General features: G+C 38.1%; 2 protein-coding genes across 5 annotated transcripts in view; one reads left to right on the forward strand and one right to left on the reverse strand.

The window, feature by feature from the left end:
* Nucleotides 1-10,256, forward strand: part of LOC134137112 (poly(rC)-binding protein 3-like) — a 147,042-nt gene extending 136,786 nt beyond the window's left edge. For all 3 annotated transcript variants that reach the window (XM_062569658.1, XM_062569663.1, XM_062569664.1), the window contains one exon: nucleotides 9,339-10,256. In XM_062569658.1, coding sequence (XP_062425642.1) covers nucleotides 9,339-9,399 — 61 coding nt within the window. In that variant the 3' untranslated portion in view covers nucleotides 9,400-10,256. The remainder of the gene's footprint in view (nucleotides 1-9,338) is intronic.
* Nucleotides 5,265-17,733, reverse strand: ZNF830 (zinc finger protein 830). 2 transcript variants are annotated; one of them, XM_062569667.1, is made up of 10 exons: nucleotides 17,612-17,733; nucleotides 17,339-17,438; nucleotides 16,710-16,827; nucleotides 15,830-15,863; nucleotides 14,196-14,395; nucleotides 13,784-13,874; nucleotides 13,048-13,111; nucleotides 10,262-10,342; nucleotides 8,816-8,892; nucleotides 5,265-7,046 (listed from the first exon to the last, which is right to left on the reverse strand). In XM_062569667.1, the coding sequence occupies exons 1-10, from the start codon at nucleotides 17,731-17,733 to the stop codon at nucleotides 6,863-6,865; spliced, it is 1,071 nt and encodes a 356-aa protein (XP_062425651.1). In that variant the 3' UTR covers nucleotides 5,265-6,862. The 2 variants fall into 2 exon arrangements, with proteins under 2 accessions (XP_062425651.1, XP_062425652.1); XM_062569668.1 differs by having other exon boundaries at nucleotides 6,957-7,046; nucleotides 8,816-8,908.
* Nucleotides 17,734-18,063: the final 330 nt, after the last annotated feature.

Consider the following 18,063-nt stretch of genomic DNA (forward strand, 5'->3'; position numbering starts at 1 on the left):
TCATCACGCTTAAGGTCCCAGTGCTCATTGGGAAAGAATGTAACAACTATGCAATATTGGCAATATTAGAAAGTACATTAGTCTGTTTTCAGGGATGATGATTCTTAGCATGATTAGACAGACCCAGATTGCGTAAATAGTACAGCAAGCAGTATTTCTGCAAACATCTTTCTTTGGTTTTTAACAAAGCTGCACTTGGAGTACTTTTCCCATAGCACAGAGCAGACAGAATTTGGCCTCTTATTACAAGCTATAAGAAGCTACCCTTTTGTATTACACATGTGTTTTCTTATACTGGTTTTAAGATGAGATACTGGGGGAAAAGAAAAAAACAAGAATGAAAGAACAAGCCTGGATACTTAACCTGGTAGTGCTAAGGGCCTTCCTGTTTTTCATGTCTTTATTCCCAGCAGCACCACTCAGTGACAGGGCTTCTAGAGAGAACCACATTTCAGTTGTTAGGAAAATAGGCCAGCAGTTGGGAGGAACATTACAATTTGCATTAAAAATAACGTAGTATAATGAGTGGAAAGCTAGCCCATGGAAACCACTGATCCTGCCCTAAAATACTACTTGAGCTCTTCAGCTCTTTGTTTGCATCTGCTGAAGCACTGCAGGCAGAGCCACAAGTTACGTCTTCATGCTGAAGTGAGGGACAGGGCTGGATCCGAGCTGTTGCTGCATACAGCATTTCTGGCTGCGGTCTGACCATCCCTCTTTTTAGGGCACTGACAATGCTTAGGAAAGTTAGACTCCAGCTCTACAAGGTGCATCCCAGCTCTACTAAGGTCTGCACTTCTGCCTTGGTGCCTTGCTTGGGGTCCTGGCTTCTCTGACTGTCCAAACTGGTTACTTAATGGTGCATGCCACTATTTATTTTCCTTTGAATATAGGGTCCAGAAAGCTGCTTTGTGTCTGGGTCTTGAGTACAAGTCTGGAACTATGATACAACTGAGATGTGCATACAGGCCTGGAAGCTTGTAGCTGTTCCCAAGTTTTTAATACAGACATAGCTACAGCGCACACTCTTGACAACAAAGCTTACAGAGGAGCACAGAATCCCATGTTACGTGCCAGCACCCAGAAAGCATTACCCAACAGCTGTCCAAAGCCCTAGCTTGGAAGAACTATTGGCTGTACTATTAATCTTCTCCCTGCCTCATCCTTAAAATCCTGCCTCATTATTTTGTAAAATATAATATTCACCAGTCATATTTTTGAAAGCTGAGGTTGCTTTCAAAGCAGGGTCCTCCATTTCCAAAATAGCTAAAGCCATTTCTCTGGCCAGCCTGTCTAACATAAGTGAACAAAGAGAACACATCGCTGCAGTTCAACACTGCAGGTTAGGACCTTGCCCTCTCCATAAGGCTACTAGGCAAAGGGCAGCAGCAGCAGCTTTGTTACATACACCATCCTTCACATAAATAATTTCCATGCACCTTTCAGAGTTGCCTAGAACAGATTATGATAGGTTTTTTAAAAAAAACTAATTAAGGGATATATTTATGTGAGGGATGAGGAGCAGTATGGTAAACATGCATGAACACAAGAGGGTAGGGGAGAGAGAGTCTTTCGAGAGTGCTTTTGCCAAAAATGGCACAGTCAGAAATGTGGTAAGATCAAGGCTAATGGAGGTTTCATTTTAATGCAATGATTTAAGTTGGAAAAGGTTTCTGAATGGCAGGAGAACTAGTAGATAAATTTAATACACAAAATGGGCAAGCACAGTTCAAGAAGGTACATCTGAGGGGTGGGGGGAAGAGGAAAACCCTATGAAGTTTGAAAACTAAACCAACTCATGCTCAGGTTACGTAAGAGGAAGCAGTGTGTCTGTACCTGAAAAGGCCACTCCATTGTGAGTCTCCAGCTGAAAGCCAACACAAGCTCTACAGCTTTCACATCACCAAATTAGTATCTGCGCTCTAGCAAACATCTCAAAGGAACTGAAGCAGCTGCTCTGTTGAGTTTCTCTAGTGAAAAGAAAGTGAGAATGCTGGAAAGCAGAAGGTGGAATAAAGTCAACTAGGAAGGAGGGGAAAAAAAAGCCCTAGAGGTCTTTAGCCACATAACCTAGCCCACTGCTTTATGTTCTCAGACGTACCAGAAGGCACCTGTAGGCTTTAAGGCACATACTTCTGCCAGTCCATAGGAGGCAAATAGCATCGGTCTCACTGGTGCCAAACATGTAGGCACCTGGTAAGTGCTGAAGCCTCACTGGTCTGCAAGGGCAAGATGTTTCTGTGAAGTCACATGATAGACTTATAAAGTGTACATTGAACTTTCTCCACCTAAACCAGCCAGAAAGAGATACTTTCCCATTCTTTTTATTTTTAAACACCCAACAGCAGGTAAAAAAATGCTTTTCTGGGACGCGGGAGAGCCAAATTCAGTTTCTTCCATAGCCTCAATTTCAGTTGAATGTATTTCAGTACTAGTTGTATACTTGCAGCAGGCCTTTCCCCTTCCCAGGTGAGTGACATAATTACCAGGCAAGAAAGTCACACATGGTCACTAGTTCAATTAGTGTATGGTAACACTGCTTTTAACAGGAAAGCCTGCGATCTTGTCAGGATGCTCAGCTAGATCACAGAACCTGCACATTCAAATCAGAGCATGCAAAGTAGGGAGTTGTGCCTAGAGCTCTTATAGCTTCAGCAAGTGCTGCAACCACCAATTAGCAAAGTAAGTCTTTAGTCCCTCAGCTATGTTTTATGAGGAAAGGCCTGGTTTAGATGCCTATGTGAGGGAATTGTTCCTATTTCTTTCCCCAGCTAACAAGCCAGGACAGTTGTAAATGAAGTGATGGCCAGAACATTAAGTGATGAACAGAACATTAAATGAAGGCATATACTGGAAAACTGCTTCACATCACATTTCGCAGCCTTGGCCTGAATGACACTTCATAGGCAATCAAGGCTATACTGCTTTTCTGTCCACTGAAGTATATTTACTCCAATGGTGAGAAGTCTAGGATGTTAATAGAACGGCTACATTTCTGCATCACTGCATCTGTCCTGTCACTCTAGAAACAGGCATAAATCCCAAATCAGTAGCAGAACTGATGTCTGATTTCCTAGTGCTCAATTTCTTGATTATAAAAAATAAATTGTAACATGTAAATGCTGTAAATATTCGAGTATCTGACTTTTCTGACTAAAGCTACTTCTAGCTCATTGCTTCTGAAATGATGAAATGCAGACAATTTATTTATAGCAGCATGTAATAAATAAAATTGGTCTCATCTCAAATTTAGTTTATGGGGAGGGGAGGTTTGCCAAATGTAAAGCTAACGCTCTTTTTAACCAATAATTTTGTTTCTGAAGCAGATTTTACAGTAATTTGCTTTAATAAAGGAACAGTCTTTATTTTTTCTTCCTTTCTCCTTCCCCCCAACCATTTTTGGACTCCACACCAAATACCTCCTCGTATAGCAAATGCAGCCATTTTTACACACCTGCTTCTCAGACAAGATGGCAGCAGCTCAATTCCTTCCTGATGGAGAAGAGAGCACACCAGACTGCCATTTCCAATTATTTGCACTTGCTTAACTACTTACAACTTACCAAGCACACCGGACTACAGGCAGTAGCAGCCGGTGGCTAGCTGCTCCCCAGGGAGCATGGGGTTTGGAACAGGCGTGTGCACACGCAGAGCCCGGGGGCAGGGGGGGGTCATTTACCAGGTTCATAACCACTAAGATGTGGAACAGCAACTTTTCTTGGTGACGTGAAATTTCAGTGTTCTCACATTTGGGCAACACATGCCATCATAGTATCAATAAGTAAGGCTAAGCTTTCCCCCCTTAATTCTGATTCTTCAGTTTTCCAGAAGTCCTAGATGTCAGAGATTTAAAATATTCTTCAAATTCCACTGTGCCAGAGTACCAGCTTCTTTTTTGACTCTGGTATGGACAGGGCCAATTATTAGAACTACTTTCATCTCAACTGCATAAAAATAAAATACAAGCTTTTAAGGAAATGAGAATTAAGAAAAAAAAACAATCATTTGCTCTGATTAATCACCTAGCAAAATAGCTCATCAGAAATTAATCATAGAGCTGTTTTCTAAAACTGAGGACAGACATAAGATAGAAAAACATAGGCACAATTAATTTGTAAGACACAGTAGGTCACTTATCACAATATATTAGCCTGAGTATTCTGGGATAATTCCCTTCTCTCCTTTACTGACATGCTACTTTGCTAAAAAGGAGGTTGATTTGCTGCTTTCCTGGCACAACAGCACATAGACATCAATGGTCTTGCAGGACACAGCTAGCAAAGTCACTCCTATTTTCTTCACAAAGTTCTGTGTTGCAAGTGATGAAGAAAACGTAGCTACGCCTCCACTACTGCCACTTCTTCCAGTGAAAACTAATGCACAAGATTATTTATGGGTCTATGAGATTTCGCTAAGGAAAGAGGCGCCAACTCCTAAACAAGCAACAACCAAGAAGAACCAATACTGTCAGTTACTTCCTCAGCAGAACGTATCCTGTCCGCTCTCTGGCTCACTGTCCAGACTACTTCAATATAAATCATGTCGAGGTAATGAACAGTGATTGGGAGGAACAATTCCATGTTTACTCCTGCCAGCTTTTCCCAACATTGATTAAAACAATGAATTCTACTGGCTGGAATTTGAACATACAAGCTCACTCCTCTGTAATAAAATACAGAATGAAGAGTGACTTTTAAAAACAAACAGTATAGAAGATTCTTCTGCATTATACACCTGATACTAAAGACTGGTAACTGCCGTTACCATCTTACTGCTAAATATTTATAAAGAGGGCAACTGAACTAAAATAGCTGTACTATTTAATGCTCAGTCCCCTTCCTATTATCTACAGCTGAAAGTATGATTTTATAGATACAAGTATAAAACAAAAGTTTTAAGTTATAAATTCAGAAATCAACATTTTTATATTGTAAAAACACTGTATGCCCACGATGCTCAATGTAACCTGCACTTAGCAGTGTATGATTCTCTGACATCAAGGATGATTTTAAAAGCCAATGTTAAAAAGCATTGAGAAATGAATTCAGTGAACAACAATAAGTAGAACAATGAGTCGCTTTGCTTAGTTCTTCCAAGAGTGAGAACTGACCACACGGGTTTGAACAAAACTGTGCATCTGTTAATACTCTTTCACTTTCTCAGCTCAAAGAGTTCGCTTTCTAGTAAAATGGACAGCTTGAGATCCTTCACTATGGCATGACAGGTACCTTATAGATTGACATTCAAATTATCATTTCAAGCTATAGCAGGAAGTGCCTTTATTATTTCAGTTTTGGCCCAACTAATTTTCTCTAACTTGTCAAATCATAATTTGTTTCAATAATGTGAATGTTTATTAAATCACAAATGTTGATATCTTAACCATAAACGTAAGTAGGTGTTACTAAAAAATATTTCACTCAACACTGCAGTTATTAAATTAACCAAGAAACCAAGGCTGTCAGCCAGCATATATGAATGGGAATAACAGATGCACCAAATTTTTAAAGACTATTGCTTTTTTGACAGTTTTATAAACATAGCGAGTTGGATTCAAGGATCATGGAAAACAGAAGTGGTAAAACAGCATCTCACAATAAGGAAAAGGCTCCCATTATACAAGTGTTTCTTTGAAAGGAGGAAAATTAAACATCTAGCTTCAGTATGCAACACATTTCCCCTTAATTATTTACTTAATAAACACCTTTGAGCGGAGTATCTCTCTTAATAGCAAAGCTCATTTTCCTCCCTGTGGACATGACTAACTTGTTTTAAAACTTTAGGAAGAAAAAGAAGGAACTATTAAGCTATTCTTTCGCAACTTCACTTTGTGATAAAAATTAAATCACGTCTCCTATTTTTTGAAATCCCTCAGTAACTCAGTAAGTTTGTCATTTTTAGTATTTGCAAAGGAAAATAATACGTTTAGAAAAAGCTTTTTGCTTTGCATTTACCAAAGCTCAAGATAGTTTCTGCTTTCTGGGCCCTAGTTTTGTCCTGCTTGTTGGTTCTTAATTTTACTTCTCTGTCTGGCAGAACAGAAATCATTGTAGATGTACTTCTTTACCTTAGAGAAACATCTAGTATTTACAGTTAAATAAATGATTTTACCTAGCAAAGTTTCCAGGACAATACCTTATCTCCTTGCATAACTAAATGAAAGGGTAATAAAATGTCAAATATGTAACTGCTCTGTTTTCCTACCACCAGTTTAAGAAGTGTGAGGCATGCTACAGCTTTATTAAACAAAATGATTAATGCTATAAAGAAAAGTCTTCAGCACTGCCTACCTCTTTTGGCAGATCACAGAGTACACACTGGAGAAGAGGCTGCACAGCATTTCTGGGCTTGGTATATCCAAACACATCAGAGAAACTGTAACAGATCCAGAAAGACTTGCATACTTTGTTGGGGTCAGAGGGAAGAGAGTTTTAAAACTTCTGAAATAATATAAATGCATAAGGCTTTCCTTTATTTCACCCCATCATGGGGGAAAATACCATCACGTCTGCTAGTTCTTTACTTCCATACACAATGACACAAATCTCCAACTTACTGTACACATCTAATGTCCAAAAATGTTAGAGATTCTAAGTTACTCTTAATCCCATTAAAATATCTCTGGTAGGAAATCAGTATTTTTAATTGGAAAGTTACATTCAATCTTAAAACATCTGCAATATACAGTTTTTTACAGCATGTAGTACACCATTGTAGATCCACAATGATTTTTTTCTTCCATAGTTGGCTCTCTACCATCTCACAATCCTCTTTAAATAAATATTTTAAACAAAGACATCTCACTTCTGATAATGGAAGTAACATCACAGGTAAAGAGAGTATCAGTCATGTTCCAGAAATGCTACAACAATGTCCCTTTCACCCGCCAGTCCTGAGAGAGCAAATCCTGCAATTCTTCTTCATCTTCGCTATCCATACTCTCATCCTCTTTCTCTTGTGTCGATTTTAATCTCATGGCTTCTTTAAATTTTTCCTTCATCAGATCCTGGCGATTACGCAACAGCTCAACACGACGGTAACATTCACTGTTGAAAAATAAACCACCTATTAACATTTGTGGCCTTTCCAAATCAAGTGGATTTCCTGTGGTGCTGTTAGTTTGCTTCTCCAACTTTACATGAAAAAAAAAGCTTAAAAGCTTTCCAACAATAAAAAATGTCTTTCAATATGCTACTGCACCTTCTCAGATTAATCAAGTGGAAGTGGAACAAAAGAGAAGAGATGCACAAGCAATTCTCTAACAATGAGGCCTAATCCAAACATGTAACAACTGCAATACCACCACAAATTCATTTAAGAACACAGAACCAGTATCCACACTTCAATACCGAAGAGATTCAATTATTCGCTCCACTTATGTTTTTCATATATGGTAGAAAGGTGAGCACTGGCTACCACTTTTTCTATCTTAGAGGCAGCATCCCTGAACTGAAGACAAGAGTAACACAAGTGCTCATATCCTTTATCTGGTTATTGAGTGCTAGACTAGGCCTCTAGCCTTCAGCCCTGACTTTCAATTTTGCACTTATTTAAAAGTTCTCAAAACTATTCTAAAAAATTATTAATAATTTTGCAATTATAATAGGATATTTTGTTGACAATGCCAAGTAGAGTAAGTTTCTCTGACTGAAATACATTTCTGCTTGTTTCATTCTTACTTGACAGGGAGAGTCAACAAGGGAAGATTACTTACTATCTGGATCCTATTTCCCCTTGTAAATCTTACAGACAGTTATACCTAAAGATACAAAGGCTAAGGAAAACATGAGTTTCACTGGAATTATTTTGATTTGTAGATTCATTATAATTCTCCATGTGCAAGAAACATACAGCTAACCAAAACGTTTTCAAAATGTGAAAGTCAAAAATGGCATTTTTAGATAGGTAGTTTGTGCTTTTAACTGCACTTTGTATTCCAGACCAAATTCATCATCTCAGATGCTCTTAAATCGCAACTCATAATTCTACCATTTACTTCACCAGCATCTGGGACATGTTCTTGATTAAAACAGAGTGAAACATTGTAAAGTTCTTTTAATGATAGCTTTATTTCTGATGTTGAAAGCCCATGGGCACATATGCTTAAAGGTAAGCTCCTGGCATTGAAACAGTACTTAAAAGGTAAAACATTTTCTCACTCTGTTTGGAATACCTGCTTTATCTGCAGAATTTCTGCTAAATACACAGTAGTGCTCTGAAATAACCTGCATTCAAAACACTCAGAAAGCTACAAAAATGGTTTTGTTAGAGACAAAAATAGTTAGAATGGTACTTTCAGCACAGTAAATAGATGATCAAAACAAACCTCATCATGGAAATTATGCTCCTTTATTGCACAGAAAAATCAGACCTTGTTTTAAAAAAAAATGGTTGTTAAGTATGTTCACAAAAACTCACTCCAAATTCACAACAGAATTACTCAAAGCTCAGAGAAATACAACTTCAGGCATTTCATGGAAGCAAAAAAGGCAGTTTTTTTCAAAAAGGATTCAAAAAGTTCAAAGGATTTACATTTTATTGCTTCATTTTGCCCTTGCCTGCTTGCTCTTTTCAATGATCCTAGCACAGTCTCTTTTAGCAAATAATTACAAAACTTTGCACCAAAATTCATGTTCTTATTAGCTATCTATTTGAAATTTAAGGGAATCTATCTTTGTCCTCTAAGTGAAATACCTAAATGATTAATGAAAAGTAGCATCACAGAAGATTATCATTAAAAATGTTTATGAGTCAAATCAAATAGATACCCATTCCTGCTGGAGAACAAAGTCTGAGGAAAAATTGATCTACTTACATCTGCTCATCAATTTCTCCAATCTGACGATCCAGTCGTCCCTCCTCATCCTCTTCTGCCACTATTGCTTCTGAAATCTAAACCAGAAAGGCTCTAAGAAAATTTATATTCATCCTGACTTTCACTGTTGTTCTTTTTTGATGTCCATGTCTTCCCTTCCTCCCCTTCGCCAACCCCAAGTGTCTTAAAACTGTCATTCTCCTGTATATACAGTCCTACCTTCACAACAGACTCTGGAGGCACATGCAGAAAAAGACTTCGTGATCTCAATTAGTTTTAAATGGAGAGGACACAATGAAACGTTACATTAGCCCCAAAGCAGCCAAACTACTTTTTATCACTCTGAATTTTTCAATACACTACTATTTGAAATGGAGCATAAAGAAACTATGCACACCCAAACTGAGGCTGAAATAGGAACTCTCTCTCAATATTTGAGACTTTATTACACAAGCGTATTGAAAGTACTGGTTAAATATTCCCACTAGATGCCGAAGTATTTCTAATCTGTTATTTTTTTCAGCATATACTTTCTCAAATCTGAATGTCTGGGAGATGCTATGCAGTCAATGATCCACGCGTAACTGAGAAGATTCCCTCTAAGCTGAAGAATTATCTGAATGGCTAATGCTAGCAAAACATATCCACTACTGTTTTTGTATGAACATTCACTCTGTTTACAGTGCTGACTGCTATAAAATGAGCAATGATAAATTTTTTGCGCCACTTAAGAGTTGACACAAGAGCAATTATTTAGAGTTAAAATTGAAGAAAACTGGCAAATACTCAAAGGGAAGAGAGAGAATACCAGCTATCTTTAAAGTTAGTTTCGCATTGTACAAAAGGGGCGGATACAAACTTGCTCTGGGAAAACATCCATGCAATGCTAAACAATAAGAAATACAGAAGTACAGAAGTACAGAAAAAACTGAGGCCAACTTGTCACATATATAAAAATCTTCTTTTACTTTCCCAAAGTTTGGGGTTCCTTTCTAGTAAATTTAAATTAACAATAAAACCCAGATCACCTACACTTTATAGATCTTGCTTCAAAAAGACAGGCATATGGGGTTCAGGAGTTGCTTGGCTTTTAAGGTTAAAATATGAATATATCTCATCTAAAAAAGAGCCTATAAATACAGGCCAATATTTGGATTTAGAAGACCGATCCGAGGTATCTGCTATCTTACTTAAATGTAATTTAACTAAAGTAACTAGATATATTGATGACTGAATCCTCATCAAAAGTTCTTTCCACTTAATTTTGCTTCAGTGGAAAACCTAAGAAACCATTTACTCATTGATTAAGCACATTTAACTACACCGTGCACTGAAACAAGTAGCTGACAAATGCAGTATGTCAGTTATTCCACAGACCTGCATGAAACTTGTTTTCTGTATTGTGTATTGTATTTAGAATCAATAAAAATAGATTCCATTACTTACTGTGTTGACCTGTCGCATCGCCTTTTGAAATTCATCCCATTCTTTGTCCATTTGATCTTTTGGAGCATCAACTTTTCGTACCTAAGGATTATGGAAAAACAAGTGTGTTAATAATTAATGTCATATCACCCTTTGGGCACTGTAAACCAAAAAAAGACGAAAATTTTTATGAGATTTTCTAAGAAAAGTCCAATAAACATACTTTAGCGTAATGTGTAAGAACAAGATATTGTATCAGATTTTAGAGGAAAAAAATGACTCTATTCCTGGATTAAAATGTCACATTAAAGAACAATTCACAAGGAATGGATGGTGTAAAATGCCTGGATTAGCAAAAGTGATCAAACATGGTAATTTTTAAATTACCAAACCTGGTAAGTTTTAAATTCTTCCATGAGCTGCCTGTTCAAATCATATATAGCAGCATGTCTCGAAAGCAGTGAATTATCAGCTTTTAATGTAACAGAGTATACATGATTAAGTAACTAGTCTGACTACTCCCTTGTATTTCAAATCTAGCCCCTTTTTGACATCCAGCAAAAAAAAAAAAAGAAAAAAGAAACACTGCAGCTACATACCACTTATATCTGCAAAGCTTTTTCTTTTGTAGAAAGCATTATTTAGTAATGAGAGCATTAATTAGTAAGACAAGATGACTGAAAGAATAGCAGCTGTAAGAATGATCTTCAATGATGTAATCAAAACCAGATTCTGCTTTTAGCACAGCATATTAGCAAATAAGCCAAATCATCTACCCTTGTAATCAAAACTTCCACAAATGAAGACTAGAAGTTGTGGCATGTATCATTATATTAGATGACAGATTATGTCTGGTCCTGGATTGGATGGAAATTACAAAAGCAGGAGAAGCAAGCAGTTTGGACAATGATTTGTGGTATCTTTTTGCATTAGCTTTATTTTTCCTTTATTCATTCCTCTTTTCCAGCAACACATCAATCATCATCATGGTAAAGACAACCTATGCACAGGTTTTGTTCCTGAATGATTATAGGAAATCCAGTAGAATGAATCAGGTTTATAGAATAAATTAAAAGTTTCAAGGCAAATTACATAGTGGGAACTAGTATCCATCATTTCCTTTTTCTGTTTTGTGATTATTTCTAACATGCGCATAGGTAATGTGTTATTACACACTGTAGTTGTCTTTTGTAATACCTAAGTGTTTGTATTTGTAATAATAAACCCAAATACATAGATGTGACTTTTTTGAAATATTTATCTAACCTGGAATTGACATGCTTTATAACATTGATGTAAGTAATCAACATTTTTCAAGCCCACAACCTCCCCGCCAAAAAGCCCACTAGAACTTCTGAAATTAGATTATTTTGTGCATGATTCCAGCACAAAAGTCACTGCAACCATCTCAACGTAACTAATGTCATAGACACTTTCCTCCTCCTTCATATTAGCCACACTCAGAAAGGACTGACTAAAACAAACATCACTAAACAGATGAACGAAGAACCTGTTGGAATATCTATCCACTTGTAAATTTTATCAGCTAAGGAAATGACCTTAAAGGTCTCTAACCAGTGTCCTCAGAAGATACAAGGACATCCACCTTTCTTGTTAGACACTCCTGCTTTATACTAGCCTCCCACCACATGATGAAACTGAAGTATTTGAAGAGTGCGATACACAACTTAGTCATATGCAAAATAAATAGAAGTGTCTTTTTCAGCTACATATTTCAATATTCAGAAATTCATTACTCAAAGTGCCTGAACATGAGCACATTTACATTTGCCAACATACATATGTGCATGAGTGGTGCCAGAAGAATCCTGCCAAAACAATTAAGAGAGACAAGTTTGTAACTGTGACAGCAAGACTATGTAAACTTAAAGAAACCTCACTTAAAAGGCTCTCCTAATCAGAAGTCATGTGTCCACCTCACAATGGAATTTAAATAAACCAACAGACTTCTACAATGTGATCATAAGAGAAACATATTCAAAGAAATAACTATAATTTTGAAAGAAAATGCAAGTCTACAACACTTTTGATAAAGATAACAAGAAAGCTATCAAATCTGTGGTAAATTTTACAAAAATATGCTTTGCATTTCAAAGATCAGTGTTATTTTGATCATGATTTGGTATTGTCAAGTTGTAGGATGATAATAATAATAAAGATGTTGATCAAAATTCTAAGATTTTTAATGGTTGTTTTTGGATCAACACCTTGAATGCCCCAACATATTTCTCTTTTTTTCTGAGCAGCCAGAAAACCCCATAGCATTAAAAGACAGAGAGTTTAAGATCAAGCTTAGTGTTATAGTACATCAGGACTAAAGATTAGAGTGCCTATCACAATCCAGTTGTTTTTATTCTAGCAGTCTGTATAATATCAATACAAACTTAAACCAACTCTTAAGACTTTTCAACAGAATCTCTCAAAGCACAAGTATTTTTATATTCTCAGTTCAGAGAGGCAGAAACTGACATAAAGAAATGCCTTTCGCAGGGTCGCTCACAGAAAAAAAGTGGATCTTCCAAATCTAATCCAGCATTTTAGTCAATGAATAACATTGCTTCTTTTAACTCAAGAAGGAAACCAAAAATAGTCTGAAAGATGGTTTAACAAACTCTCCTCCTCCCACACCTTTTCATGTCTTCTTATTAATACAGAATGAAGTAATTCAGTCATTTTCTTATATTCTGGTCATAACTAATTACCTGGAAAAGCATCCCTACTACTTACAAAATTATGGTATCTGTCAGAAAATAAATCTGGTAGACTAGAAATACAAGACCACTTACTTTTGCATCTACTTCAGGATCATCGAAGAACCCTTCTGGTAAAGCTTCAGCTGTGTTTTCTTTCCTGAAATGTTAAGATTATTACCCTGAGTTAACACTTCATAATTTTTTTTTTTTTTTTTTTTTGGGGGGGGGGGGGAGGGATGTTCAAAATAGTCAAGAAAAAAAAATTCATTTTATAAAAGCACCTAGAATAGAAGCAAGTTTTTAATGCTCCGAGTTTCGCCTACAGTCATCAAAACTCATTTCTTCAATTTGGTCTTACGTAACAGACAAGGAACTGCAGACAGATTTAAAATTCACTGACAAAACAGGAACCATAACTCAGGCTTCCTGAACTACCCTTTCCAGTGCGTTGAGCACCCAAATGTTTTAACAACAGAATCTCTACTTAGACTCTTAGACATTGGCTTAGGCCAATGTCTAAAAAAAGTGCCTAAATGAACCAAACCACTATTATAAGAACAAGTCAATGGTTTCTTTAAACAGTAAAAAGCAACAGTTGACACTAAACTTCAGAAGTATCCTGTATTAAAACTTGCAAATACAGATATCTGGAAGAGCCACAGCTCCATTTTTTATCCTGTCTGTAGGGTGTCAAGTATCAGTCTGAAATGATGCTAGATGCTGAAATTATACACAGACTATTCTGGTTACAAGATAACAATAACTCAGATTTCTGAATGATTACAAATATTTTCAGGAAGGGTAACATTTATTTCATGTAACCACTTACCTTTCCACTACCTTCTCTTGTATCTCTCGTTTCTGTATGGATCCTGAATGTGAAACTACAGGTGCAGCCGTAGTTTTGCTGTCAAAGAAATCTATAACAAAGGACAGAAGCCACAAACAATTGTAAAAGCTCCTACACAAAATTCTGACTAGAGAGGAATTTAAATTAATACCTTATTGAATCAAGCAAAAAAAAGCCAGATATTATTCCACTAGACAACCTCACATAATTACAGTGTAAAAGTGGTAAGTAGGCTGAGAAAACACTATAAAATAACCAACTACCCAAGAATCTCTCTCCCTACACTCCTTCTACAACTTAATCAGTTAATACCAATAATCAGAAAAATAAAACAAAATCCCTCCATCACACAGCTTTTCCTTACTGAATCACTTACTATATTCATCATTACCTGTAGGTAGAGAATTAGTTATTACTTCTTGAGCTGGAGGTGGAATTTCAGTTTTATGCGTAACAGATGATTTGTTTGAGTGATCTTCCTGTTCATCATCATCATCATAATTTCCTGACAATAAGCTAGGACCTAGACCCTTTGAAAGCTGTTGTTTTGCACCGTTTTGCTCTGTTTCATCAAAAAAATCTGCTGGTAGCCTAGTAAAGAATATAAGAAATAAATATTTGAAACTTCACAAAAATCAGTTACAGTCTAGCATCTAAAGTCTAATGTGTGAACATTACGATCTTTTTAATGTTTTGCAATACACTAAACTTCAGAGAAACTAATGTAACCATGGTCCAAAGGCAGCACATAATTGCTGTTTTCTTTTAAAGTTCCTCAGGAATGTTCAGGTTAGTGCTAAAAACACATTCAGATTTCAATTATTTTACTTGTATATTCACCATAAGATAATTCAATAAAACTATCCTGTAACAAAGCAAGGTTTCAGGAATGCAAATTATTTAGATAATACTATGTTCACATTCAGTTATTTGTATCTGTGTACCTGCTGTGAATACAGTAAATAAAAAATTCATGGGACAATAGTGATACAATGTCACCCAAACTTTGATAACCTTCATGTATAATACAACTGCTTATTTTAGGTACTTATTGCAGCTCAGAACTGCAAAGAAACAAATTCATTCTGAATCCAGGAAGAGCTGCACAGGCTCAGCAATGAAAAAAACTAGATTTTTTTTTTATTATTTTTTCGGATATCTGCAGGCCTCCAAGCTAAACATTTTTTCCTGTGTGATTTTAAAATTACTGACTAATTTTATGATGAACAAGCTTCGCAACTGTGTAATTTTATACACAAAAAAAGAATTTCCACAAGGCAACAATGTCTGTTAGGGTCAAGATTATAGTGCTTAATGTCAATGCAAGACAATAATTTATCCTATGTAGAAGGGTACATTTGGTAACAGGAGACTTATAAGCCTCATGTGATATCTCCCAAACCAATATGAATGTCAAAATATCCTCAGAAATCTCAAATGGTCCCAAGATGCATATGTGAGGAAAAACGACTAAATCACTTGAAGGGGATTTGTTCACATCTTTAAGAGAAAGACCTCATCTGAAAGATAGGCATTTACATGACTTTAAGAAATAAAAGTCTCTTAATAAAAATCTGCTGATGAAATTTATTAGTAGGTTTTGTGACTAAATATTACTGGCATGTATAATATGTAATTTCTCTTCAAGGTATCTTTTTTTAAAAAAAAAAAAAAACAGGATGCTAGCATTACCCATTGGAGTGCATACAATAATCTACTTACTTTTATTCTAAGAGACCATATAAATCCACCATACTAAGCATTGAAAGTCTGATAATAACAACAAATTACTTCTTGTTTTGTTGCACACTCTACAGTTAACATTGTGATTTTCTTATTTACACAGAGGAAGATGCTGTCAAACTCAAGGTTATACACCCACATTAAACACTGAACAGAAGCAGGAATCTGCTGCTTTGTACCTGTATCTTTACCCTTAGCTGGGAAACAACAGATGAGGAAAAACAGGGTGAGAGCATAACAAAGTTCATACACAGTTACAAAAAACATGTAAGATCTACTTACCCAGATGTAGACGTGTGTGGTTTGTCATCTGAACCTGTGTAATAGTCAAGAGTCACTTCTTACAGTCTATTCTTTTAAAAGAAATATCCTTCAAATAAAGTCTTACTACGGCAGGAAGCTCATAAAGATAGTGTCTATTGTCATAATTTCTTAACTGCTGCAATTTAAATGTTCCCTATGACTGTCAGGTGCTACTAGTGCTGCAGAGAGTTCCAACCCTATGTACAGAAAAGTTACTTTCAGAGATGTAGTGTCTGGCATTTAGTCAAGCCCAGAACAGTAGTTTCTCTTACAATTCTTAAAGAAACTTAAAAAAAAAAATCCCTGTGTATGAACCACAGACAAGAGAGTATTTTGAAAGCACACAGCTAGTTCTTCAAAGAGAGAGAATTCTGAAACATTTGTTTTCACAGGTGTACCATTTTCATATTCATTTGCCACAGGGGAAGAGATTTAAACACTTTCTTTCTTTTAGCCTAAAGTTTCATGAATGGTTTGTGGTCCAAGGGCTTGATGGGGGCAGGTTCAGCTCAGTTGGTTAGAGCGTGGTGCTGCTAACAGCAAGGTTGCGGGTTGAATCCCTGCATGGGCTATGCTGAGGGTTGGACTAGATGATCTCCACAGGTCCCTTCCATCCTTACCATTCTATGATTTCACTGAAAAGGAATACTTCTACTCCTAGGCAAGTGTTTCCACTGCTTAATATACACAGTTTCTCATGCTGTTTGGACCAAGCCCACTACTCCATGACCTACTAACCCAAAAGAAAACTAGCTAACCTACCAAAATAGCCGTTTTCTCCAGGCCTTACAAACGTACACATTTAAGATGCAAAACGTCAGATTCTGCCAAGGGCTTTTTAAGTAATTTTATGCTTTACCTTTCGTTCTCTTTAATTCTGTATTTTCTGCCTCATTTTTCCTCTTGACAGGATGAGATGATGTACTAGCAGCTGAACCAGCTGCTGTCTGTTTCGTGCCTTTTAACTCTGCAACTCTCTGCAAATTAGTACAAAATTCAGGACGCTATCAGGAATTTCTGAATCACAGTTCAAAATACTGCAATACATGTAGAATACTTCATTAAAATGAATTAATATTCTTCCATAACAAGAGTACTAAAATAGGCATCACCAATATCAAAATCAAGACTGGTGTTTGTGTTAGTCTCTTGTATGACATTAGGGCAGAAGTGATGCTTGCACAAAGGCTAGGATTAGTAATGTTTACAGCAGAAAAACACTGGAGCAAAAAGCAGTAGACTCGGCTTATCCTAGGGCCCTACAATAAGAAACACAAGTCAAACTACGGAAAGCCGTAGACAGCTGGGAGCTAAAAGTCGATGCTAATGCGGACGTGTCTAAAGCATTTCTTCAACAAACCCAGCGAGCTGCACTGAAACACTGCGTCACCTGGCAGCGGCGGGCTGGAAGGCGGCCGCGGAGCCCGTAACACTGCCCGCCGCCCCGCCCGCCGCCATTTCCCCCCGCCGGGCCCGGCCGCCGCTCACCTCGCGGTGCTGCTTGCCCAGCGCGTGCGTCTGCCACAGCAGCTCGCTCTTGACCGCCACGTTGCAGAGCGCGCAGCTCAGGTGCCCCAGGCTGTTGTACGTGCGCCGCCGTTAAGGAGAAGCCAAGGCGCTGTGGAGCCGCCCCTTCCCCCTCCCCCAGCCCCGGAGCCCACCACCCCCGGCCGCGCCGACGGCACTGCGCGGGACGGCGGCGGCCCCGCCTGGCGCCACAAGGAGGGGAGGACCGCGTCCGGGGAGCGCGGCGCAGGATATTTGGCGAAGGGCGAGTCGATCCGCTTCTTGCCCGCGTTCTGCCGCTGCTTCTCCCGCATGAGGCGCCGCAGCTCCTCCTGCCGCACCTGCTTCCGCCCCGCGCCCACCCCACCCGCCGCCATCTTGTCCGGCAGCGCCACTCCCGCCCACGCCGCGCACGCGCGCGCAAAGGGGGGGTGGTGCTGCCTAAGCCCCGCCCCCCGCAGGCAGGGGGCGGGGCGCACTCTCCGCCGCTCGCTCTCCCTCCTAGTAGCAGCATTCAGTTCTGTGGCTTAGTCGCCTTTTTCAGAATTCAAATCCTCCAAGCACCAGCAGAACTGGAAGCGCTGTTATCCAGATGCCTCCTAGGCTCTCTCATTAGCCCCTTTTACCCCTTCGGTAACCCCCGTTGTCTGAGCTGATGCTGCCCTCAACAGGCCAAACATGCAGTTAGAAGTGGAGCATGCGCTCAG

This window comes from Rhea pennata, chromosome 2, assembly GCF_028389875.1.
Source record: "Rhea pennata isolate bPtePen1 chromosome 2, bPtePen1.pri, whole genome shotgun sequence".
NCBI lineage: Eukaryota > Metazoa > Chordata > Aves > Rheiformes > Rheidae > Rhea > Rhea pennata.